The 26,064-nt window shown below is 43.7% G+C and overlaps 1 protein-coding gene across 23 annotated transcripts in view; it reads right to left on the reverse strand.

The window, feature by feature from the left end:
• Positions 1 to 26,064, reverse strand: part of CLASP1 (cytoplasmic linker associated protein 1) — a 162,930-nt gene that overhangs the window by 126,683 nt on the left and 10,183 nt on the right. For all 23 annotated transcript variants that reach the window (XM_077934696.1, XM_077934709.1, XM_077934699.1 and 20 more), the window contains exon 2: positions 13,017 to 13,507. In XM_077934696.1, coding sequence (XP_077790822.1) covers positions 13,017 to 13,211 — 195 coding nt within the window. In that variant the 5' untranslated portion in view covers positions 13,212 to 13,507. The remainder of the gene's footprint in view (positions 1 to 13,016; positions 13,508 to 26,064) is intronic.

A 26,064-nucleotide genomic window follows, 5' to 3' on the forward strand; every position in this document is an offset into this window, starting at 1 on the left:
GCCTCTGAGAAGGTACAAAGCACCTTCCATGCACTATGTGCACTGTGCATTTTTAAGCATTTTAATATGCAATCTAAAGCACAATACAACCGCTGTTTAGGATCAATCTAGCCATCAACTGATTAAGCCCCAATTCTATCCCTATATAGTGGTCATGTAATCTGATGGCAAAGGTATACTTTTCCCACCTAAAACATAGGCAAATATGCACACTATATACACATAACATATCCTGTATAGCAATAATCATATATTTTTTAGTAGCATTGTCCTTTTGAAGCATTTTTTCCTTGCTTTTCCTTTGATCTAGCATCAAAGATGTAAAAAAAAACTTGAAAGTCTGTTTCTGATGGGAGCTAGGTGAACAGTCTCTTATAGTTAGAATTGTAGGGTGTGTGCTTTTTAATACAGTAAACAAATGCTTACTTTGCAAGAACATTTCAAAAGGGGAAAAAAGGATTTATGGCATATTGAGGTCGGGAGTTTCATTACTCCCGGCATTCAATAACTGAGTTCCCTCCCTTTATTTTCCCTTATGGGGAAATCAGTAGCAGAAATCATACTTTTAATTCAGAAGGTTCCCAATCCAATCTCTTGCATCTACAGAAAAAAAGAAAGTATTGGACAAAAAACCTTTGCCTAAGATCCTGTAGAGCTGCTTCCAGTCCCTGGTTTGCACATCATATTAAGCTGCTGTTTTAAACCAAGTATAGGTTTAGTGTGAACAAACAGGCTCATGGTTTGTTTCCCCCTGACTCTGGCTTGTTTTGTCTGCAGGACAGCAGCAGGAGTGGAGGGAGAAGCGTCATGGGAACTTTTGAGCAGCATGCATCGGTGTGCTGCTCGTTCACATTAAACCATAGTTTGCTTTAAACTATGGTTTTGTGTGATGCATGAACCAGGCCAGAGTAGACAATAGTGGGCTAACAGATATTCTGACATTGGACAAATAGGGAAGGGCCACAGCTTTGGAAGTGAGCGATCCCAGGTTCAATCCCTGGTATCTCCAGGTAGGCTTGGGCAAGGTCCTTGTCTAATGCACTGGAGAGTTACTGCCAGTCAATACAGACCTAGTTGAACCAATGGAATAAAGGCAGCTTCCCATGTTCCTTAAGTCACAAATGAAGGAAGGATAATTGGTCTGAGGTAGCTTTTCAGTGCTGCAAACTTTTATATCTGGGGACACTCAACCACATTGCCAGCTTGCAAGATTCAATAGCCATGGCAAATGAATAAGAAGAGGCTCTATGGATTGGCCAACTCAGCCATGCTGACTGGGCCTGATGGGAGTTGGAGTCCTACAGCACCCAGAGATCACAAGGTTGGGAAAGGAGGGCTCTTGTAGCCCTCCTTTGCTAACACTGCAAATCTGGAAGATACAGCTCATTTATTATGGTTGTTTGTTTGTACAGATATTCCACTGTTACTAGCGAGCCACGTTTATCTGAAGGATATTTTTTAAAAGTATCCCTGGGCTATCGAATCAGACCAGCCAAGACATACCCATACAGAGTCTACTTTTCAAATGTAACGTTCATGCAACGCATATAAAGTTCATGACAAGTGCATATTTCATTACAGGTGTGCTCTGAATATTAAAGGGGTGGGAAAAAAATCATTTTTATAAAAACAATCTTTATATGCAATATTAAAGGCAGGTTTTGCTCTGAGGAGTGCAACAACTGAAGCTCATTAATTTTTGGTGCATGAACTGAAAATTTATACTCTTAGAATCATACAATGTTAGAGCTGGAAGGGACCCCAAGAGTCATCTAGTCCAACCCCCTGCAATGCAGGAATCTCAGCAAAAGCATTAATGACAGGTGGCCATCCAACCTCTGCTTAAAAACCTCCAAGGAAGGAGAGTCCACCACCTCTCGTGGGAGTCTGTTCCACTGCTGAACAGCTCTTACTGTCAGAAACTTTTTCCAAATGTTTAGTCAGAATCTCTTTTCTTGCAACTTGAAGCCATTGGTTCGAGTCCTACCCTCCAGAGCAGAAGAAAACAAGCAAGCTCCCTCCTCCATGTGACAGCCCTCAAGATATCTGAAGATTGCTATCATATCTCCCCTCAGTCTCCTCTTTTCCAGGCTAAACATACCCAGCTCCTTCAAGCGCTCCTCCAGGATGATGACAAACCATTAATGAGTACTAATTAGGTGGGTTTGTAGCTGATTGACTGACCGAACCCAACAGTTACCTCGTTCAACCCACATTTTACCAGCTTCCTCGCGAGAGTATCATGGGGGACTTTGTCAAAAGCCTTACTGAAATCAAGATGCATTATGTCCACAGCATTTTCCTGATTCACCAAGTTTGTAATTCCATCAAAAACAAAACAATCAGATTGGTCTGGCATGACTTCTTTTTGAGAAACACATGCTTGGTCTTAGTAATCATAGCATCCTTTTCTAAATGCTCACAGACCGACTGTTGAATTATCTGTTCTAGGACCTTCCCTGATACTGAAAAGCAGGAAGCCGAAAGATTTGAACATGGCACTTGATAACAATAGAAGGTTTTCTGTAACAGTTGGAAACATGCCATTTTCATGCAGGTTTAAAGGCCAAACAGAAAGGATGGAGATTCAGAGCCACTCCAAAATAACTGTATTCCGCTATATAGAATCTACTGTATGCTATAGACAAGCTCACAGTATACAACATGTACCCAATTGTACCCAGCCAACCTTATTTTTATAAATGGGTTTCCCTTTAATGCTTAAAAAGAAGTTTGCATTCAACTATATTTGGTCAAGTAAGGGACGCGGGTGGCGCTGTGGGTAAAAGCCTCAGTGCCTAGGGCTTGCCGATCGAAAGGTCGGCGGTTCGAATCCCCGTGGCGGGGTGCGCTCCCGTTGCTCGGTCCCAGCGCCTGCCAACCTAGCAGTTCGAAAGCACGTCAAAGTGCAAGTAGATAAATAGGTACCGCTCTGGCGGGAAGGTAAACGGCGTTTCCGTGTGCTGCGCTGGCTTGCCATATGCAGCTTTGTCACGCTAGCCACGTGACCCGGAAAGTGTCTCTGGACAGCGCTGGCCCCCGGCCTCTTGAGTGAGATGGGCGCACAACCCTAGAGTCTGTCAAGACTGGCCTGTACGGGCAGAGGTACCTTTACCTTTACCTTTACCTTTACCTTTATATTTGGTCAAAGTCAGAACAACTGAGAATATATTTGCTGCCTAAGCAGCTGCTCTGATGAGCAGAAATAGCATTTTAAGTTATAATTTGAAAAACCATTTTCAACTGTAATCTATACCAACACTATAGGCAGGGCAAATGCAAACAGGGAAAGCCAAATCATTGTACAGTGGTACCTCAGTTTATAAACTTAATCTGTTCCGGAAGTCCGTTTTTAAACCAAAACAGTTGTTAAACCGAGGTGCACTTTCCCTAATGAGGCCTCCGACTGCTGGTGCCCTTCCACCGCTCAAATTCCGTTCTTAGACTGAGGTGAAGTTCTCAAACCAAGACACTATTTCTGGTTTTGCAGAGTTTGTAAACCAAATCGTTCTTAAACTGGACAGTTCTTAAACCGAGGTACCACTGTATAAGCCTAGTTTGTTGGTACTCCATTGGTAGGAGTAAAGATTTGGGAATTCGAGGGTTAGATGTCCAGGTGAGAGAGGAACACTATTAGTTTTTGAGCATGTTTGGCATCTTTATTTCTATCCCCTTGGAGATACAGTACAGTGGTACCTCAGGTTAAGTACTTAATTCGTTCTGGAGGTCCGTTCTTAACCTCAAACTGTTCTTAACCTGAAGCACCACTTTAGCTAATGGGGCCTCCTGCTGCTGCCATGCCACCGGTGCACGATTTCTGTTCTCATCCTGAAGCAAAGTTCTTAACCCGAGGTAATATTTCTGGGTTAGCGGAGTCTGTAACCTGAAGCGTATGTAACGCGAGGTACCACTGTACTTTGAGAAGCAGATTGTTTAGCCTGTTTTATTACTTGCTGCTCTCCTTATTCTAATCTGCAGTTGTTGTGCATTGTCTTATTGCTATTGTGGTTAAATCTGTGGATTTTGTAATTGATTTTAATTGCTAAATGGTGGGTTAGCCATGCTGGCTGGTTACTGTTGATTGGTCAGTTGTTCAATGAAGCAAATACGCTTCAGGTCTTGGGACTGCTTCCTATTTACGGATTAAGTTCGTAAACCAAGGTACCACTGTACTCCATTGAAAAGGCACGTGGGCAGTGCAGGCTAAGCTATCCACAAAATGGGACAACCCTTCCTGTGGCACCAGTGCACCAGTGGCAACCCACAACCTGAAGCAGCCATGGGAGAAAGCCTCCTTTGACATGCAGCACCCAAAGTTTCTGCCCCACGAGCAAAAACGAAAAGGGCTCACTCAGGATTAAACTGGTTTGATTCTTCTCAACAGCAACCAAAGGGCATGGGGTTGCTGTTGTTGGCATCCATTTGACTTTGAGACACAAGAGAGTGCGCCTCCGGGAGGTGAAGTCAAACCACTGAGTTAGCAGTACCGAAGTACCTGGGGTGCAAGGCTGGTCCTGTGTTGCCCAGACGACAAGACCCCCTTCTCGGCCTTGCGGGTGTAGTCCAAAGGAAAGCACAGCAGTATATTTGGCACCAGCTTGGGTGCAGGAGTTGCCGGAAGGAGGCGTACAAGGCGCCATCCAACCGTCTTAGGGACTCCACTCCAGATTTGTGTAGGGTTTACTCCTTAGCCTTTTCTTCTCCCAAAGATATCCCACAAGGCAGAGGAAGTTTAGGATCAAAGTTTACCTTCTCCTAGATGGGCTAGCTTCCCAGGTTGAGGAGCCCCATCTGCACCTCACTTCCCTCTACAGCACATGCAAAAACCACCCTCACTGACCACTGGACCCAGTATTGGTCTCATCCACTCCATCACCTCAATATCCTTGGTGTTCCAACAGCTGCTATAATTATAAAGACTGATTACTCTGAAAAAAGGTAATCTACTATTATATATACATATATATATTTAATAATATCATTCCTTATCTAACAGAACATGTGGATGAGATTTTTCTGTATTACACAATGCAGGTAGCCATTCAAAGTCTTCCATTAAGGAACAATTAGCAAAACTGAGAAGGAGAAGAAACCCTTATCTTTTGATTTCTATAACAACGGCAGAAAGAAACTCTATTAGATTTATCATAATTATCCCTTTAAAAACCAGTCTTTTCCACCCCTGGAACTAGTTCTGCAGACAATGGGATTCAAAGGTAAATTATTCCAATTAAGAGGGATGCCAGTGAATGATAATGTTACAGATAGCGTTACCAAAAAATAAAATAAAATTCAGCATATCAAAGTAACAGATTTAAGAGAGAGACAATAGGCTGGGCAGCCTCCACCGGAACATACTATAGTATTTACAAGGCAACTCTTGTTATCTGCCACTGAAAGGGGATATAAACAAAAAGAGCAAAGCATGGCTGTGAGTCAAATGCAGCACAGCACATCCTCACTTGTTCCATTCCTTCTACATTCCATGCGCTTCTTATAGGACACATATTCAAGATCATCTAACAGGGATCAGTTACCCTTTGACCACTCTGTCCTATTCACACCCGCTGTCTCTCTCTCCAAGAGTTAATTCCACTCACTCGCCCACACAATCCATGCATGCTATGGGGAGTCCAATTTGTAGTACAGCAGTTTCATATAAAACAAGCAGTGTCAAGACAGGTAAGACATGCAGGATGCCAGAACCACGTTCATAGCCGACTATCCCTTATATCCCACTTTAGGTGGATCTTATATGTGGCAGCTCTCAAGAAGTGCTAGATATCCACTCCTGTGCTGACAGAACTCTCAGGACATGCAGATGTGATTCTGCAACATCAGTTAAGAAGTTTCCTTAATTTTTCATTAAATCAGCACCTAAGCCTGACAAATAACATGATGATAGCTCCCTTCCCCTATTGTTGAAAACCCTATCCAGCCACCTTGTTTGGTGCTTCTCATTGCTCAGACCACATCTGGAGGGCACCAGGTTAGGGGGAAACTAGTATATAGCACACCGATCTACTAAGCTAGACAGGCCTGCTGTCTATCCCAGCAAGGCTATGTTTATGCTGCTGCCCACATACCAATTGTCCTTGAGTTCTGCAAAACAGGAATTAAAGTTCACAGAAAAATTGCAATGGTGATAACCAAGCTGGCTGTAAAAAAAAATTCACAGGCCGGATTAGCATTGTGAGGGAGTAACACTACACTTATATACGAAGCATATTTCATCTGGCAAACTTACAACAAACAAACTCAAACCCCAGCTATTTTGTTTTGATGGCAGGATTTTTTTCCAGGCACTTATGTCAGCTTTGGACAAAACAGCACAATACAGGTCAAAGTCACTAGCAGGAATGCAGAAGGCAATAAATATTCTCAAAACAGCTCGCCTAAGCTGAAATCCACTTTCATTGGAGAAAGTGAACTCTATTAGTAAAACTCAAAAAGAAAAGGAGGGGGAAATCCCTCTTTTACTTGCAGAACTTCTCGTTGCCTCTTATAGAAAACAAAGGTTAAAAATACGTTTTCAAAGGTGTTCTTTCTTCACACTCCCCAATTAAAACTGCAAACAAGGGTCACATTTTGGTCTAAATATTTCCACACAAGGTCTCTTTTTTCCCTTCCTGTCCTTCCCTACGTGGCCTACAGGCTAGAATTTCATAACATGTTGGCAAGCCACTGGGAAGAGCTGAAAGATACTGTTGTCTGGCCTGCTCATTATTAAAAGCATGATTCTGCCCACCACCCTGCTCCTCTATTATGAATATCTGAAAGCTACCAAATGTTAACATTCCCACCCTGACTCTCCCTCACACCCACTCCCTGCCATAAGCAACCGCAGAAATGCAACGGCTTTACAGCTCAGGTCAATGAAATCAAATGAAGGGGGATTGGAACAACATTAACCCCACTTGCTTGCCTTTCCCCCTCCCAGAGATACTCATTTTTCTGGCAATACCAGTGTGCCTGCAGAAAATATCTAGATATTGGGTAGCATAGACCTAGCAAAGCAACAGACAAGTCAAAACCAACAGCATCATCAGAAAAAGGATTAGGGAACACAGAATTCAAATCAAAACCACAGAAAACTAGAAGTTTGGTTCAAAAACTGCAGGTGCTGCAGAATGCGGTTGGTGGCCCAGCTTTTGGCTCCCAGTACCTTACTAAGCTATGTTCAAGGTGTATAAAGCCATATACCGCTTAGGACCAGGTTACCTGAAGGACTGCCATGTCCCTTAGACACCAGCCAGACACATGTCCCTTAGACATCATCTGGAGAAGCCCTCCTGATTGTCCCGCAGTCATCCAATACAGTATTTGTTTAGTTTCTACGCAAGCTAATATTTTTGGCGTAGTGGTGCCAATACTTTGGAACACTGTTGCCATCGAAAGCAGACAAGCACCTACCATTTTGATATTTCCTCACCTGTTTTGTGAGACATTTTCAGAGAACTAATTTAGTTCCGTGGTGGTCATCTGTTTTGCATTTTATGATTTTATAAAGCTTTAATGCTCTTATTGTTTTGCCGTTAGAAAGATAAAAGGTAAAGGTACCCCTGCCCGTACAGGCCAGTCTTGACAGACTCTAGGGTTGTGCGCCCATCTCACTCAAGAGGCCGGGGGCCAGCGCTGTCCGGAGACACTTCCGAGTCACGTGGCCAGCGTGACAAAGCTGCATCTGGCGAGCCAGCACAGCACACGGAAACGCCGTTTACCTTCCCGCTAGTAAGCGGTCCCCATTTATCTACTTGCACCCGGGAGTTAGAAAGTTAGAAAGATAGATGATAGATAGATAGATAGATAGATAGATAGATAGATAGATAGATAGATGAGAGAGAGAGGAGAGAGAAAAGAGAGCGGGAGGGAGAGGGAGTTGCCAGTTTAGAAATACTCTTATGAATAAATAAAATTAAGTGGGCGAACATTAGATATTTTTGCACCCAAGGCAAAAAAGCTATCAAAATGACAGGACTTCCATACCCAGTAGGGAGCCCACTTGAGAATCTGTTACCAAAAGCATAATGCGAAAGCTGGCCCTGCACTTCTCTACAGGAAATAAAGTCAGCTAGGAGAGGAGAGGTCTTCAGAGGAAGGGCTGCTCATGTACACTAGCTGCCCTACTCCATGGCTCTCACTTCCTTCTCCCCCCCCCCTTTCCCAAATATTTGACAGGTTAAGGGAACTGAATGAAACAAATGAAGTACCTTTGTGCAAATCTACCTACATTAAGATCAAAATGCATCCCAAATAAGGTTTGGAGTTTTCTTGTCGCAAAATCTGATGTAGCTTTGCTCATTATACCTTTAAAAGCTTGCCGTGGAAAAATGTAGGTCAGGAGCCCCTGCAGAAGACACCGCAACTGCAAATCACACTGGCACATCTGTGCTAAATCCAGACACACAAAAACAAAAAAGCTGTGCTAACATCTTCAGAGAGGTGTTACTTTCGAGGCCTGTACAGTGACACACAGCTAAGCAGCACAAATGCGGAGAAGGTTAAGGCTGGCCAGGAACTTCTCACCTGACCTAACCTCTGTCTCCCCTATGCAAAGATTTACTCATGCCACAAAAGTGGGGAAAGTGAAAATAACTTAAGGCAACCCTTGACTTTCTAACCTGATTATTGACAAACATTATTTTTTACTCATTAAAATATTCATATATAAACAAAAGCAACACAGCCCAACACAGCGGCTGTGTTGCTTGGTCATATTAACATATCTGACCCACAAACTACTGAGCTTTAGTGGTATCACACCTGTTGGTTTTGTATCGGGAGGGACTAGAGAAAATCTGATTTACCCCATTATACAGACTTTCACTGGTCATCTCCAAAGTCTCTTCTGATTGTTCCAACAGAGAGCTCCAATTTTTAATTCCCAGGGCAAAATACTGAAATGTATCTATTTCACGTTAACAGTTATGCTTCCCTCCCATGCCATTCAACAAATTTATGTGTTTATATTCTGTAACTTGGTCCCCCCCTTGTTAGCAGACCTTAAATAAATTACATTTATTTATATTACAACTGTTGGCAAAAGGGGTTACAAAACTTTTGAGACTGGAGTCCAACTGAAGGGCAACTGGAATAGTGGGCCTTTGCCATGTCCTATTAGATTGTGATACTTTGGAATAAGGAGAGTGCTATAAAAGAGAGCATCCATTCAAACTTACACAACAAACAAGTCCTATTCAGCTGTCAACATTGATTCTACTTTCCTTCCTAGGTCTCATCAAGTTCATATATCATATAGCTTGCTTTAGCGGAAGAACACGTCAACATTGTCCATTTCACATTATCATCATCAAGCTAATTCCATGTTTCCTTTCCTCCACTGAACTTCAACAGAACAAGAAGCATGCTTCAGAAAGCATGTCTGCTTCTTAAAGCAGCTGAATGATTGCTACATATGAGTAATTTTAACAGACACCCCACTTTAAACTAAGTTCAAGCCATCTGTTCCACCCCTCAATTATACAAAGCAAAATAAACCTCCAGCAATGCCCCGTAACAAACAATGCAGATGTCAATCTGCTTCTGTCTGTATTTACGTTCTCCGCCAACCCCCCCACCATTCATGGGGCATTAGTAGCATCTCATGTTGCAGAGAACAAATTCATCATCAGAATCCAGAATCGGGGGGGGGGGGGCAGAGAGGGAAGAGTATTTGTTATTACTATTTATCCACTTGATCCTCTCTGTCCCGTGTCCCAGATCCTCTCTGCATTCCTACATTACCAAAGTATGATGAGATGAGGCCACAGGGGAGTGAAAAACATGGCTGTGAGAGCCATCTTGGGGAACGGCGCATAGCTTATGCACAACTATAGCACAGTATGGCCAGCTGCATCGGTAGGTGCAGGCACAGAACAGCCCTGACCCAACTGCGGTGTGGTTAAGGGAGAACGTGGTGTAAAAAAAGAAAGGGTGCATGTTACTAAGTTGAAAGTGACGGGAAAGGGCAAGCAAAGACTGGCATGAGGGTATGAGGGGGCAAGCTAAAGAAAATGACAAGAGCCTGAGAACAACCAGAATACTTTCAGAGAAGGCCAAAGAGCAAAGAAGTTAATTAGGATTGCCATAACCAAAGTCTTTTTATCCCAGGTCTCTACAGATACAGTGGTACCTCAGGTTACATACGCTTCAGGTTACAGACTCCGCTAACCCAGAAATAGTGCTTCAGGTTGAGAACTTTGCTTCAGGATGAGAACAGAAATCGTGCTCCGGCGGCGCGGCGGCAGCAGGAGGCCCCATTACCTAAAGTGGTGCTTCAGGTTAAGAACAGTTTCAGGTTAAGAACAGACCTCCAGAACGAATTAAGTATTTAACCCGAGGTCCACTGTATATCCAAAGCACCAAAATAATAAGGAGCATGTAAGAAGGGGGAAGGGAAAAAGATATGATTTGGAGAAAATGCTGTTATCAAATTATGTAGATTTACATGTATGTGATATTTTCAAAGGTGTGGCTCCAGAAATGAATTCAGTAGAACTATACATTTCAGATTGCTTTCTCTTCTCTTCTGCATTTGTCCTCGCAACCACCCTCTGTGTGATAGGCTACAATTAATCCAAGGAATTTGAAATAATTCTCCTAGCTCTGTTTTATCATCAGCTGTTGCTTTTCATTTCCCGCCAGTCTCTTTCAAACAGTATCTGTCTAATGCACTCTTTCCCGCCAGCTTAATCAGAAGTGTTGAATTAAGAGTACAGTTGTATATTGGCTGTCGAACGGAACCTGTTCCGGAAGTCAGTTCCACTTCCAAAATGTTCGGAAACCAAAGTGCGGCTTCTGATTAGCTGCAGGAAGCCAATCGGAAGCCATGTCAGACGTTCAGTTTGGCGTTTGGGAGCCAAAACGTTTGACTCGCAAGGAGTTTGGGATCCAAGATACGACTGTAGTTTATAGTGATACACATCTAAGGACCGCTTCACAAGGTAATTTGGGGCAGCTAAAATGCATAGGTTGTATCCAATGAAGACATCCAATTTGAGTAAAGACTTCTGGTTGTGCAACAGAACTTCCCTTCCCTCTCCTCTCCTCTCCTGCCACACTCCCTGTAAATCTGCCTTGGTGGAGAACAGGGGGAAGTACTGCTGTGCAAATGGAAGTCCTTGCACAAATGGAACAATTTCGTTTCCTACAACACCACTATTTTAATTTTACATCATTTAAACACAGAATCCAAATATTAGTCAGTATTAACCCTCCTCCGCTTCAGATATTCCTTACACCCTCTGTCACTGTCACAGATTAGGATAAACATGGAGAGATGTCTATGGCTACCTCTCTTCAGCCTTCAGGGTTGAACATCCTCAAAAGATTTTCTCAACTCAAGAGAGGAGAGCCCCCGTTTCCAATTTATGATAGAAGAAAGGGGCTACTTATAATGTTCTTTGTTATCAGAATATCTTTTAACTATGATACCATCTCCAAATCATGCTCCCTTCATAATGACTATTTAAGGCTTCACTGAAACTACCCACATGTGAACTATTTGCTAACAACTGTAGCACTTGCCACCAGGAGTTAGATAACCAAGAAGTTATATATAGGGCCCATATGGCAGTGACCAATACTTAAAGATCCACATCCTGTTATCTCTCCACTGAGGTAATGAACAACAACCAGCCCCAAAGTTACACTTTTTTCCACCTGTTATATTCTTTCTGAACTACTCTTGGGCTTATGATGCAACTGGTTAGCTCCATGTTGAAAGCCATTCACAGCAGCTTTCCCCATGTCCACTTTCTCTCCAGATAACACTAGACTACAACTTCCATCATTCCTTGACCACTGACCATACTGGCAGAAGCTGATGGGAGTTAGAATCCAACAACATTTAGAGGGCACCAACGTGAGCAAGGCCGGCTTAAACATTTGGCCAGATAACCATCATCTTCTGATGGGCGAAAAGTAGGGTATGTGAAATGTAGACAAATGCAATCTAGAACCCCATTTGACCTGGAACTGTACTGCTGATGTGCAAAAGTCAGGCCACGGCTCCTGCTAATGAAACTATTTCAGACAATATCTCAGATAAACTGACACTCAAGAAGATTCATCTGTGAATTTCAAGTATTAAATGGGGTAATGGGGGAATTTCAACATTAAATGGGGTAATAGCTCAGTGGTAGAAGGCAGAAAGCCTTGGGTCTAAGCCCCAATATTTCCAGTTAAAATAAACTGCTGTAGGGATGGGAAAGACCTGCAGAAGGCCTTGAAGAATGCTGATTAGGGTAGAATACCCTTTGCCAACCTGGTGCCATCTAGATGTTTTGGACTACAACTCCCATCATCCCTAGTCAATATAACTGATGGGAATTGTAATCCAAAACACCTGGGGGACACCAAGCTGGCGAAGGCTAGGTTAGGATGATTATACCAAGCTGCCACTAAAAATAGCTGGCCCTTCCATAACGTGTAGCACAATTAAAGCAGTGTCTAAAAACCCCACCATGTAATAACACCAGGAAAGGGACCGCAGCAAGTTATTCTGCACATTATGGAAGGGGGTGGGGTGAGAGAGTGTGACACAGGGCCGATGTTCCTGTATTTCTTGCATTATTAAATTATGCCCTCATGCATAGGCTCTTTCCAAGTCGACTTTCGTACAAGTATTGTTGCAAGAGGGTATCTCTAAAGGAGCTTGAAAATCCAGCAGATATTCACCATTACAAGCAAGGACCCTGATCCAACCCAGTAATGAAGGTTTTTATTTCCATCAGTAAAAGGTGGGGGGGGGGTTATTTTTTCTTTTTAATTTATTTTGAGTTCTGCAGTGTGGGTTGCATACATTTTCAGAAATGAAACGCCACAAAATTACAAACTTGCTGTTACATCGGCTACAGATCACCAAGAAATGCACGGGATCAAGAGGATTTGCAAGCTATAAAGCGAAGAGTGATGTCTCTGTTCCATAACTGTTGACAGAAGCCTGCGCGAACGAACCAGCCAGAGTTGAAGCAACATTTGACCTTAGCAATCCCATCTCTGCACATCAGTCTTACCTTATAATTGCTGGAATTTACCCACGAGGTAGCAAGGCCATCAACCATTTTATCCAGCATGGTCTGATCATGTTCCAGATCGGCAGATTTCTGTTTATCTGAGAAATAGTCTATTAGTTCTTGGCCAACCTGAAGTCTCTTCCCAACATCCTTCTGCAGAACCTGGACCAAGCAACCCTCCATGGTGGGCTCCATCTTGTGCTAGGAAAACAGCACAGCCAGTGGAGAAGCTAGAGGGCAGCAGGTTTGAAAAGTCCTGCTGCAGATGTCTCCTCTAGGTCGCCTCTTTGTTCGATGAAGGTTACCAAGGGCCTGGATTTCAAAGACGTGATTCTGGGAATGGCAACAATGCACCATGTGTGTCTGAAGAGCAGCTGGCAGGTTATTAAAAGTTCAATTCAAAATAACTAGTAATAGATAAATAAAGCTGGGAGCGGACCAGCCGTGCTGTATGACCAGGTCTGTGATGCTTCTCTGTTCAGCAGTCCATCCTGAAAGAAAATTTTAAAAGAGGGAAAAGTTAGAGGCAAACTAGGAAGAAAGCAAACAGCCAAACAGCATAAAGTCCCAGCTGAGATACTTAAAGCTGTCATGTTGTGTGTGCGTGTTTTTAAAAAAGTAGTAATTTATCTATCTGTTCCCTTGCAACCATTCCTTGCAACTATTCTCATGCCTTACACAGCACTGCAGTCTGCCCCAAAGAAGAAAAAGGAGCTAATCCTGTTATACGGGGCATCAACTGCTAAGGGGAAAAAACCACGTAGACAAACAAAAAAGAAACCCACATTTTGTTCAACAACAAAAATGCAGTCAACAAATTATAATATGGATTTCTGGCTGTCAACTGTATGGAGAGACGGATACTTTGCCATGGGTGCTGTCTGCTGAAATCAGACACGACCAAAAGAAAGAGAAAAAACGCTGGAGAAAGAACCACAGAAGCAGTCGCCTCCTGTTCTGTCTGTGCGTGCATCAGACACACAGAGCAAGTGACAGCAAGGTTTTGCATATTGGTGATAGCACAGGGCAAGTCTGGATGAGAAAGCAAGTCTGGATGACTCCCGGAAGCCAGCTTCATGTTTTTAGCAGCAACTTTGAGAAATATACCGCACTGTCAAGAGTTTCAACATGCAATCCTCCAGAATGCTACCCATATCCTGGCCTCCGCATCCCAATAAAATTATTCATGTAAGAATTACCACAACATAACCTCTATGTTTGAATGCACTAACTGTGCAGCCTTGTACAGGGTTACTCAGAAGTGTACCCCGCAGATTTCAATGAGACTTATTCCCAGGTTAGTATGTATACCAGGAATGGGGAAACTGTGTTCTTTCAGATGCTGTTGGACTCTTTAGTCCCTTCAGCTCCAGCCAGCATGGCCAACAATCAGGGATGATGGGAGATGGAGTTCAGCAATGACAGGGGCCAGAGGTTCCCTCTCCTTGGTGTATACAACTGCAGCCTTAAAACTGCTACCAAAGATAGTGGTCATGCATATTGCCAAAGTGTCCTAAGAAATCTGGTATCTGCAAGGTCTCCACTGATGCCAGATGGAGGTTCATTATACAGTGGTACCTCGGGTTACATACGCTTCAGGTTACAGACTCTGCTAACCCAGAAATAGTACCTCAAGTTAAGAACTTTGCTTCAGGATGAGAACAGAAATCGTGCTCCGGCAGCGCAGCAGCAGTGGGAGACCCCATTAGCTAAAGTGGTGCTTCAGGTTAAGAACAGTTTCAGGTTAAGAAACGACCTCCGGAACGAATTAAGTACTTAACCCGAGGTACCACTGTATATATTTTAGGTGCCAGGCAAAAATGTTCCTCTTCAACCAGGCCTTTAAAATGTGTCTGTGGGAAGAGGTGATTATTGTTTTGCTGTTTTGTTTTAATTATTTACTTGTTCTTATCCTGTATTTTATTTTGTGAACTGCCCTGGGACCTTAGGGTGAATGGCAGGTAATTAATATAATATTATAAATTATAAGCACGACTATTATTATTATTATTATTATTATTATTATTATTATGCATCTGTTTCTAACGCGGCCTTGTATTAAAGCATCAGCCCGGCAGGTATAGGGAAAAGGAATTCCATGCAAGCAAGTTAACAGGCTGGTTGAAGCAAGGCAGAGCACTTCATTCCTCCTCTGCCCCTAACACAGAAATGCAGTCCCTCCTCTAAGCCTCAGTGTCTTCAAAAACTCCTGTGTTTTCAAACAGGACTTTTAAAGAGAAGCAGAGGAAGCACATACTGGAGGTCCACCCCCCCACCCCCCACCCCCCCACCCCCCCGTGACAATGCTGCCAACTCTTCTGTATCACTTTACCAGCAGCTGCAGGCTCTATGTTCCCTTCCCCCTCCATAATGAAATGAATCTTTGCTCACATATATTCCAATACAGTACACACACACACACACACACACACACACACACACACACACACACTCCATCTCCCTCCATTAATTCTGGCAGACACACACTCCTCGCTTCACCCCAACAACCCCCACAGCCCTTCCACCTCAGTCTCCCATGTGGCCTGCTTATGCGGCTAGAAAAGTACCACTTGCATGGTTTAAAAAAAATAAGGGGGGGAGTCTCCACATCCTAAAAACTATTATTTGCAGGTGCCTTTTAATGTAAAGAAAAATAAGCTGCCTAATGATAACATCTGAAGCTCCTGGATGTATAGAAAGTAGGGCATACTTGAAGGAAAACAGGTCAAGCTCAGTTCAAAAGAGAAGGGCGGCCGGCGGGGGGGGGGGGGGTTTAACCAGACAGCTGTAAAGCACATCTCTTGCCAAGTAAACAATCAGGGCAAACCTACAGGCATCACCCAGTACAAAAACAATACAGTACAATAATACATCCTAATTGACTTTTATCTGAAGAGCAGAGTGTCAGTAAAGTGTCTTTCCTCACAGACTGTATTTCTAGGTCATCATTGCTGCGGTTCTCTTTTCCTTTTTTTAAATAAAGAGCCCCGACCGTCAGTGAAATGACAAAACTTCTCCAGCAGTCAGGGCCTGTACGTTGTCTATTCAAAACAGCCTTCCCTGCCCTGGTGAGTTCCAAATGTGTTGGGACTTATACCTCTTGTCATCCCTGATCATTGGCCATGCTGGCTAGAGCTGATGGGAGCTGCAGTCCAAAGTATCTGGAACGCCCCAGGTTCGGGAAGGCTGGACTTTAAGATAATGTATACCCTTCTCCATAAACAACTGGCTCACTAAAAAAACTTTAAAGAATACCGACTCTGCACAAACGTCCCTCGCTGAATCCTAAGACACAAAACGAAGTCCCAGAGCACTAGACAAGTGGGCAAAAACATCAAAATGGTGGTGGATGAGTGTATCAGTACTCCACACAGGGAAGATGCAAATGTTACTTCTGGGTTATAAGAGTTCGGGAAATGTAACTTGAAGGGTAAAGGGCTTTCTTATTAGAAAAAATGAGGCTCATAATACAGCCATTAGGCCAGCCATCCCTAACATGGTGTCCTCCAGAAAATCTGGACTACAACTCCCATCAGCCCCAGCCAGTCTCACTCACTGTGTTAAGGTTGTACAACAGGCTTAGATAAAACTTTAAAGTTCAACGCAGCCACCCTTATCTAGATATTAACACTATGGGTCAGGGATGGATAACTTGTAGTCCTCCAGCTGCTGTTAAACTCCAAGTCATATCAGCTCTAGCCAGCAGGTCCAATTGTTAAGGATGATGGGAGCTGGAGTCAAATATCATATGGAGAAGACACAGGTTCACCACCCCTGCCATAGACAAAATCATCTGACAACCATAAATACACACACACACACAATTAAGAGAGAGGCAGAGAGGCAGGAATCTGCACAATATTAACCTAAGTAGTCATTTATTGCAGGCTGCAAGATCAGCTATGGCACATTTCTGGAAGAATCCTTCAAATGCTAATCTTACCTACTGGTACAGATGGTTTGGGAAACAGCAATAATGGAAGAACAGACATTAAAAAATGTGAGTCATAGGAGGTCAAAGAACAGAAGACTAATTTATTAGTACATGATATGATTTGGTGACATAAACTAATGTGAGAGAGCATGCTCGATGCCAGATGCCGGCAAATCAATGGATGTTGATGATACAGACTTTTATAGTGGATCCCTTTGTTGATTTTGTGTTATGTTAGGTATACTGAGAGGACCACACTATTATTTTTAACAGAAAGAGGGTCATGTTGGCTTAAGTCAGCACATTATGTATTTTACTCTGGACCGTACTTTATGGACTTTACATGGCATGCCTGACTATTATTATTCACTGAGTTTAAAGTACCTATAATTATTCTAGTTGCTTTTGAAGACGGGTTACTGCCAAATGGCAGTGCTTTTGTAATTATATAAAACCAATAAAAAACTGTTGTTGTTTTAAAAAGACAACAGTCAATTGCGCAACTATAAATAAACAAAAAGAGCATCTCAAAGCCTACTGTCAACAGCTGGACCTCAAATATCTTAACCATTAATTTTGGCCTGCACCTTACATTATGAGGCTGTCCTGTGTATTACATCATCCAACTACCTGGATCCCTTTGATAGTCACCAGACCACAAACAAGGGCTTCGTGTCAAGGAAGAAACTGCCCCGGGAGCTATCCCTTCATTTCTCACAAGAACGTATGTTCAGGATGGTTGGGCCGATGTGAGAAAACCACCCCAATATCTATATCCACTGTTTCCGGAGAACAAATGGGCTGGTTTTCCCATCCTTCCTATCCCTTTATGACTTTGTACCGAATTAGCTGGAGGCTGCATGAATCCAATGATTTGTTAGCTGAACACAGCAGTGTTTGTCTTCCTGAGAATTCAAACTGTGGAAAGAACCTTAAGAATACCAAAGTAGATTATAGGAGTAGGTTTTAAGTGGCTGTGGCACAACCTATAACAGAGGAACCTCTTGAAGCAGAGAATGCTTGCAGGTGGGGGGGGGGGAGAGATGACCTGATGCAGATAAATGCTATATCCCAGGGGTTGTCAACATTGTGCCCTGCAGATGTTGCCAGACTACGTAATTCCTTCCCATTGGCTATGCTTGCTGGGGCTGATGGGAGCCGGGAATACACCATGTTGGCTACCCCTTGCCAATCAGATTTTGTCAAGATTTTCAAGAGTCGGCCATTACACTCTGCCAATGGGTTATGCAACACTTCTGCAAAGATTCCCCCAAGAAGCAGGGGCAGGAGCTGGGGGACAATATCGGGTACTGTTCTGCATTTGTCCTTTAAAGCCTTACTGTGGACATCTAGGCCTAAAGCATCCTTGATTAATAAGAGCTCTTTGAAGAGCTCTCCAAGTAAGGCTGCTTGGGACCGTTTCAGTGACTCTAGCCAAAGGAGGTTCAACTAGAATCTCTCATTGTTTAGGACAGGACTGGAGTACAACCCTTGTATTGAGCTCATTAGGCCAATGGCTTCAGTTATTTTCTTTCGCCTATTCTGTTTACACAATAGCTTTTGTATCTGAGGACTCTTTCCAGGGGTACATTAAGTCTGAAATTTTGTCAACAAGAGACAGTAGCTCCGAGAAAGAAAGAGGGGGGTGGGAAAGGTAGGCCTTAAATTTTATGGCAAGGTGCCATGCTATTTTCGGGATGAAGAGAAATCTAACATAGCATGCTAGTTGTGTTGCCGGGGGGGGGGGGTTTCCAATGCTTCCTCCTTTTTCCCATTGAGCAGGGGTGGCTAACCATTTTTTGGCCCAATAGCAAAAAACCTTCGCCAACTCTCTAGGGGCTGCAGGCCAGCAATGGGTACAGTCAAAAGTGGACATGACCACCCACATTCTCACATGATACTCAAAGATCTCTCTCTGTTCCCTGATCATCAATTAATAAATCTCATGACTGGAGAGGGAGCAATCTGGATCCCCATCAGAGTGCTGGGCTGGGAGGCTGAAACCTCTCCCCCCACCCCCACCCCAGAACTGTGTCCATTTTCTTCTTTAAAAATACTACAGTTCCCATGATTCTTTGGGGGAAGCTGTGGGATGTAATCCACTGGGAGCAGTCAAATACAACATTCCTTGTTGTGCTAGAGTGGACCTGCAAGGGAATGTTTGGTCCAGCCAGTTGAACTTCCTGTTACACCTGGTCTGGAGCATCCTTCCTTGCATGTGACTGGTAGGTGGGCGTGACCTTTCCAGACCTGGTAAAAGGCCAAGTCATGCAGCCACCTCCCTCTCTTTGATCTTCCCTTTCGTCCTGCGAACTTCCTGATTCACCTGGTCTGTACTGATTCACCCCTAGGTTATCTCCCATATGGGCTAAACCTGTTTGTGCATTTTTGTAACTTTAAGCCTAAAGCCTGCCTTCAGGGATCACACTGTGCTCTGCCTGATCATGAGTAAAACTACTTTTTGTTACTTATGATTAAGACTGTTGTGTCTTTATTCTTTAAAGGAGGGGGTCAAAGGGGTCTTACCAGGAATAACAGAACATATCTCAATCTGGGCAAGCCAGGTTGAACTGTTTATTGTCTTAAGAGGCTCACACAAGCCTGCAACCAGTTTTCTGCTACGTAAAGGGGGAATGCACTCTGCTAAGTGAAGAAACTTGCTAGTGCAAGTTAGGAAAGATATTAATCATCAACATATCAACATTCCCACAGAAGCCATGACAGTTTAAAGTGCTATGATACTGCTTTAAATGTATAGTGCAGATGGGCCCTATTACTAAACAGGTCACCATCGAAGATGCTCAGTTTCCATGGGCTTTTCTACCACTGGCACCCGTCCCCCACTTGCTCACGATCGACTCATACATGGTGGCGTATACGCGCAGCACCGGGAAATCAATAACTAATTCTAAGCTGGAATGGAGGAAGAGAGCTGGAAAGTCCTTGTGGCTCACAAGGAGACCCTCCCCAGAGCCCGAAGAGGGCATCAGTGAGCCAACAGTTCAGAAACAAAGACTCCAAGGGTTCAAAAAATGGCGCACAGGAGATTTCACTGCTATCGAGCTAGCCTGCTCAACATACAGCTGTTGGGCAGAAAGCTGTATGTACTGCAACAGGCTCCCCACTCACACATGCTTCACTTATGCACCTGGAGGCCCAGAACATAACCCCCACATAAGTGGGGAGTCACCAATATTTGGGAAAGAGCTGAGCTGGGCACTATGCCCCTCAGAGAAACACATGCACCACCCATTGCTGCACCCAATCAGTTTAATAATATTTTCATAGCAACAATAAGCAGACTGAGGAACGTAACTATTGTACATAATGGTTTTGGAGGTGGTGTGTTTTTTGATTTTTCTACAAACCCTCCATAATGTTCCCCCCCCCAAAAAAAAACAATCCGAGAAGCAAACAAGAAAGACCAGAAGTTCAAGGACTGTAAGGTAAAGGTAAAGGTACCCCTGCCCATACGGGCCAGTCTTGCCAGACTCTGGGGTTGTGCGCCCATCTCACTTAAGAGGCCGGGGGCCAGCGCTGTCCGCAGACACTTCCGGGTCACGTGGCCAGCGTGACAAGCTGCATCTGGCGAGCCAGAGCTGCACACAGAAACGCCGTTTACCTTCCCACTGGTAAGCGGTCCCTATTTATCTACTTGCACCGGAAGGTGCTTTCGAACTGCTAGGTTGGCAGGTGCTGGGACTGAATGACGGGAGCGCACCCCGCCGCGGGGATTCGAACCGCCGACCTTTCGATCGGCAAGTCCTAGACGCTGAGGCTTTAACCCACAGCGCCACCCGTGTCAAGGACTGTAGTGCACACTTAATAGCCCCAAGGGTAGCACTGATAAAGGTATAATTAGCTGCTTAGTGCATAGGCTTCCTGGACCAAAGCACAGAGAATAGCAGGGAAAGCATCAAACCACTCAAAAAAGAAAGAAAAAGAACTCAGCATGCACATGCAAAAGTCCTTTCCCCATGGCGACCCCAGCTGTGACCTTGGATAAAACAAGCATCAAGGTTGGTTGGCAGGCTCTTCTATTTAGAATGTCAAACTTCATAGAGAATAGGATCAAACCAGGTTTGCCAAGAGCTTCAATCCCCAAAAACATTTGCCTGCCAAAAATTGGAAACAAGGATTGGAAGCACAGACCTTCCTACACTTTTCTCTGAAATAACTTGCACTTAAAAACCGCGATATGAGCCCTAAGCCAGATGGACTATTATTGGACAGTTTGTGAGGAAAGTCTCTCTCTCTCTCTCAGTAGCAGCAACAACAAACAACAACCAGATTATTGTGGTACCACAAGGTACCGCAGGAGTCTTTGTTGTTTTTACTGCGGCGCAGGCAAATTGGTGGAAAACCCGCTCCACCCATGCATGAATTTGGCTGGTTACAGAGCTGGGTGGAGAATACTTCTTGACATGCAGTAATCCCTTAAAAACAGAGTGCCTTGCAATACCTTCAAGACTCAATAGATTTATTGTGGCACGCATTTGTGAGGGTGCGGTGGGATAATATATAAATAAATAAAACCCCATTTTATCGGATGCACAGTGTTCCACATGATACTGTGAGCGCACCTGCTCCTCTTGCATCCCTGGACTCTTTCTTTTTTCTTTTTTAAAAAGTCTTTTCTACCCTGCCATTCCCTGGAAAAGCTTTTCCAGAGTGGGTTATAATAAAACCATGAAATATATACATACAGTAAACAACTACCCCGTTGAAATCAGCAGCACTCACTTTTTTTCTTTTTCTTTTCTTTTTTAAAATGCTTTTTATTAAGTTTTCATTTTAAATACACCAACACTAACAAACCAAAAACATCAAGTTTTTTTACATGTATCCTACTTTATGCTCCGTAGAGCCGTTGACTTCCCTCCTTCCCTTCCGCAGGTTTTCTTATTCCAGTCATTAATTTACAGTTTCGTTAATAAAAGACTAAACCATGACATAAGATTTATTTCAGTCCTGCTAATGTCTTCAGATTTCTACAGTTCTCACTTATATAAACCATAAATTTACTCCATTCTTTTTGGTACTTTGTCTCCTCCTGACTGCGAATTCTATGTGTCAGTTTTGCTAGTTCTGCGTACTCGACCAACTTTGTCTGCCACTCCTTTACAGTCGGTATCTCCTGTGTTTTCCACTTTGGGGCTATCATGACTCTAGCTGCTGTCGTAGCATACAAATATAGTCTTTTGTCTGTCTTCTTAATATGCTCTCCCATCAAACCTAGCAATAGTTCTTCAGGCTTTTTGGGGAAAGTATATTTAAGCATCTTATATGATGATCTATAATGAAGCACTCACTGTTTTTCAAACCTCACTCGGTTTAAAACACAGACCCCACAACCCATTTTCTTGTACATCTGCCCACTTCATGTATTTGATGAAGTGCGCTGGCAAAAGCTTACGCAACAATGTATATACTAGCCCAATAGTTTCTAATTAGCCAAGTACTGTGAGCCCCCTGTTTTTTAAAAGCCAAGCTATGGACCCCCTACTTTTGAAATTGTTGGCATCTCTATGGTAGTTTTAGTTGTGTGAATGGTACACCCTGGGGTCTGTGGATGGCCACCATACCAGCCTTAAGAGGCCCCCCTTGCTATTTTTCCAAAGCAGGCCAAACAACACTCCCCCCCCCCCCCCGGAAGGAACATTGTAGGATGAGGCTGGAGAACCTGTGGCCCTACAGTTGTTGCCGCACTTCAACTCCCAGGCCCAGGCCTCCTGCTGTCTGGCCATGCCAGCCCAAGCCCATCTCAAGGATCCTGGGTTCACCAACCCTGTAATAAGCGATTGCAAATCAGAGACAGAGAATTTTGTAACAAGAACAAAACCCAAAAATATGTGACTTGCGATCTCAAGTTTAGCAATTCATATGAAGCAATATGAATTCGAACCAGACAAATAACTTAGCCTTTCCCCCCCCCCACAGAAAAGTCTATTGCAATTAAAACAATATTTCTCCATTTTCCATTAGTCCCTATTGTTCTCTCCTCAGCTCCACTCACTACTTCCTGACCTGCAGAAGAGAGGCCATGTTGAAGTGCAATGTAAAATGGTACAGATCCCACCCATAAACTTCAGACACATGTCCAGGTTTTTCTTCCCAGCCATTTGATTTAAGCAACAGACTGTGTGCTCCAGGGGGCAGAGTTCAGGACACAGGAGTCAGGTTCCAATTTCTGACAAAGAGCCTGTCTTATCAACTTTGCCTTCCCACTAATGTTGGCATCTGACCAGTCAGATAACAGCCATATGTAGTTTTAATAACAAAACAGAGAAAGTTATGACAACTCATGGTCAACTGTTAAGCCAGTGTTTCTCAAACTTGGGTCCTTGGTTGCTGTTGGACTACAGCTCCCATCATCCCTAGCTAGCAGGACCAGTGGTCAGGGATGATGGGAGTTGTGGTCCAAGGACCCAAGTTTGAGAAACACTGTTCTAAGCATTTGTGGCATATATTATTGCCACAGTCCGTTTAAAAAAACAACAACAACTCAGGCAGCTAACCAGGATTTCACGGATTTTGTTGTGAACTCTTCCAAAGTTAAGTGCAATCGTAGGGACAAGCCCCATGCCCCTTCTCCCAAGCTCCAAGTTGGGAAAATGGGTTCATCCCTGTCATGTCACACTCACCAGACAGGGCAAGGATGCTTGTGACAGAGTCTATAGCAAACCAATTTGCGGACTCTCCATCCCTAGCACAGACTGCAACCAAGCATGCGGACAAGGCATTCTTGACTTCATGGAAAATTTAACAACATCTGATGGAAGCCAACTGACAGCACTTGATGGGCCAGCTGGCTAGCACTGAAATCCTGCTTCCTGCTGTCGCAGCAGGAACAACAACTGGTTACATCATGGAACTGTCATGAAGACCACAAAGAACTTTGCAAACCTAGCTGGCAGAATCCAAGTTTTGTCTGAAATTGGTAACAGGAAGTTCAATACACTGTACAAAAAAATAATCTGTAACGGGGATGGCCAACTTTTTCCGACATAAGTGCCACACTCACTCTTGGCCAACCCTCCAGGAGCTACATGGTGGATGTGGCCAAAAGCAGCTGTGACCACTTCACATTTATGCATGCTTACACATTCTCAAATGCACAAGGGACATAGTCCCATGCAGATCAGCTAGGAAGGTGGGCTGCTTGCACCCTCTCCATCCCAATTTGCAGGAATGAGGCCATTTGCAGTCCTATTAGGGTGGTGGGTTGAGAGGTTTGAACCTCTCTGCCTACCCCAGCACCATGCCTACTTTTTAAAATTCTATGTTTGCCGCCACTGCCCAAAATTTGTGGAGTTACCAATTTTGCTTTAGGCACACCCCACTCACTCCCAGCACGCACCCACCCACCCCAGCATGTGTGTGCTCACCCCAGACGGCGATAGGAGACACTATATCCCTGGAAGAGGGCAAGTCTTCTTCTTGGAAAAAAAATTATTTGTACCTTAATGCTATGCAGAGATTTTAAAAACTGCCTCTTGCTACAAAGCATTTACATTTTAAATAGATTTCAAATGTCACAAATGTTCCTCTGCAACATTCTCAATTTTAATTATAGTGAAGTACTGCAGTTATTTTGGCATATTATGAAACAAGCCCAAACAAAATGAATAAAGTAGAACCTCAGGTGGGTCTTCAAATGTATTAATACTTTGCCTGCTATGATTACTTCTTTATTTTCCTTTAAAAGTCAGAAGTTTCAAGGAAAGCTTTGTCCATAAGCTTTGTTTTCTAGAAAGGTTCCCAAGACAGATCTGTGGCCTTCCACATAACACATCTGGACGACTCTGCTTTTCTGCTCAACAAAGCCATTTCGTTGATGTTTCCCATAGGTATTTTCTCCTCCCATAAACTCAACACAACATCTTTGCCCCTATTTACAGTCTGACACAGTGGCCCTCTCACATGTAACACTAAACTATGCTTTAGCACTTTATCCACAAGTTAATACTACCACAAATGAGTCTTGTGCACTCTCTCATCCCTGCCTCTGCTCAGCCTGCAAGATTTCACCAGCAATAATTTCCATTTTCAAGTAATCTCAAGCTTGTCACTGTTGTACGAACCAGAGATTGTGGCCTAAAATAAAATAAACCAACTGGCTTCATAAACCATGGTTTGAAGTTGGCTTCTTTCGAATGTAACAACCCTGGCAGATCAGACCAAAGGCCCATGTAGTACAGCATCCTGTTCCACAGTGGTAAACCAGTGCCTATGGGGAGCCCACAAGCAGGACATGAGTGCAACATAACCTTCCTGCTCATGCCCTCTGGAAACTGGTATTCAGAGGCATACTGTTTCCAATACTGGAGGTCATATATAGCCAACATGACTAGTTAGTAGACACTGACAGCCATGATGTCTGTATGTTACCTTTTCCCAGTTGCATTGGAGGAGGAAGCACATGAGTATGAGTTTATGCTTGGGCTCATTCCAGCTTTTGCATATATTGCTAATTCATGATGTACAACCAAGATCAATGGCTGTGTTTAGACATGACAATGAGCCATGGTTTATCATTACTGAAATGATCCTGTATGAGCTTTCCCTCTCCTCTCCCAGCACAGCTACAAGGAGATCGCTTTCATTTTTTACTAACTGCACCAGCTAGACTGGTGACTGGGAGTGGCCGCCGAGACCATATAACACCTGAAAGACCTAGACTGGCTCCCAGTACGTTTCCGAGCACAATTCAAAGTGTTGGTGCTGACCTTTAAAGCCCTAAACGGCCTTGTCCCAGTATACCTGAAGGAATGTCTCCATCCCCATCATTCAGCCTGGACCACCTCCAAGGGCCTTCTGGCAGTTCCCTCACTGTGAGAAGTGAGGTTACAGGGAACCAGGCAGGGGGCCTTCTTGGTAGTGGCGCCTGCCCTGTAGAATGCCCTCCCATCAGATGTCAAGGAAATAAAAAACTATCTGACTTTTAGAAGACATCTGTTTAGGGAAGTTTTTAACGTTTGATGGTTTCTTGTGCTTTTTTAATGCTGTTGGGAGCCGCCCAGAGTGGCTGAGGAAACCCAGCCAGATGGGCAGGGTATAAATAAAAAATTATTATCATCATTACGTTCAATCCCTAATCCTGTGGTTAGTCTC

Source organism: Podarcis muralis, chromosome 1 (assembly GCF_964188315.1).
Source record: "Podarcis muralis chromosome 1, rPodMur119.hap1.1, whole genome shotgun sequence".
Classification (NCBI taxonomy): Eukaryota; Metazoa; Chordata; class Lepidosauria; order Squamata; family Lacertidae; genus Podarcis; species Podarcis muralis.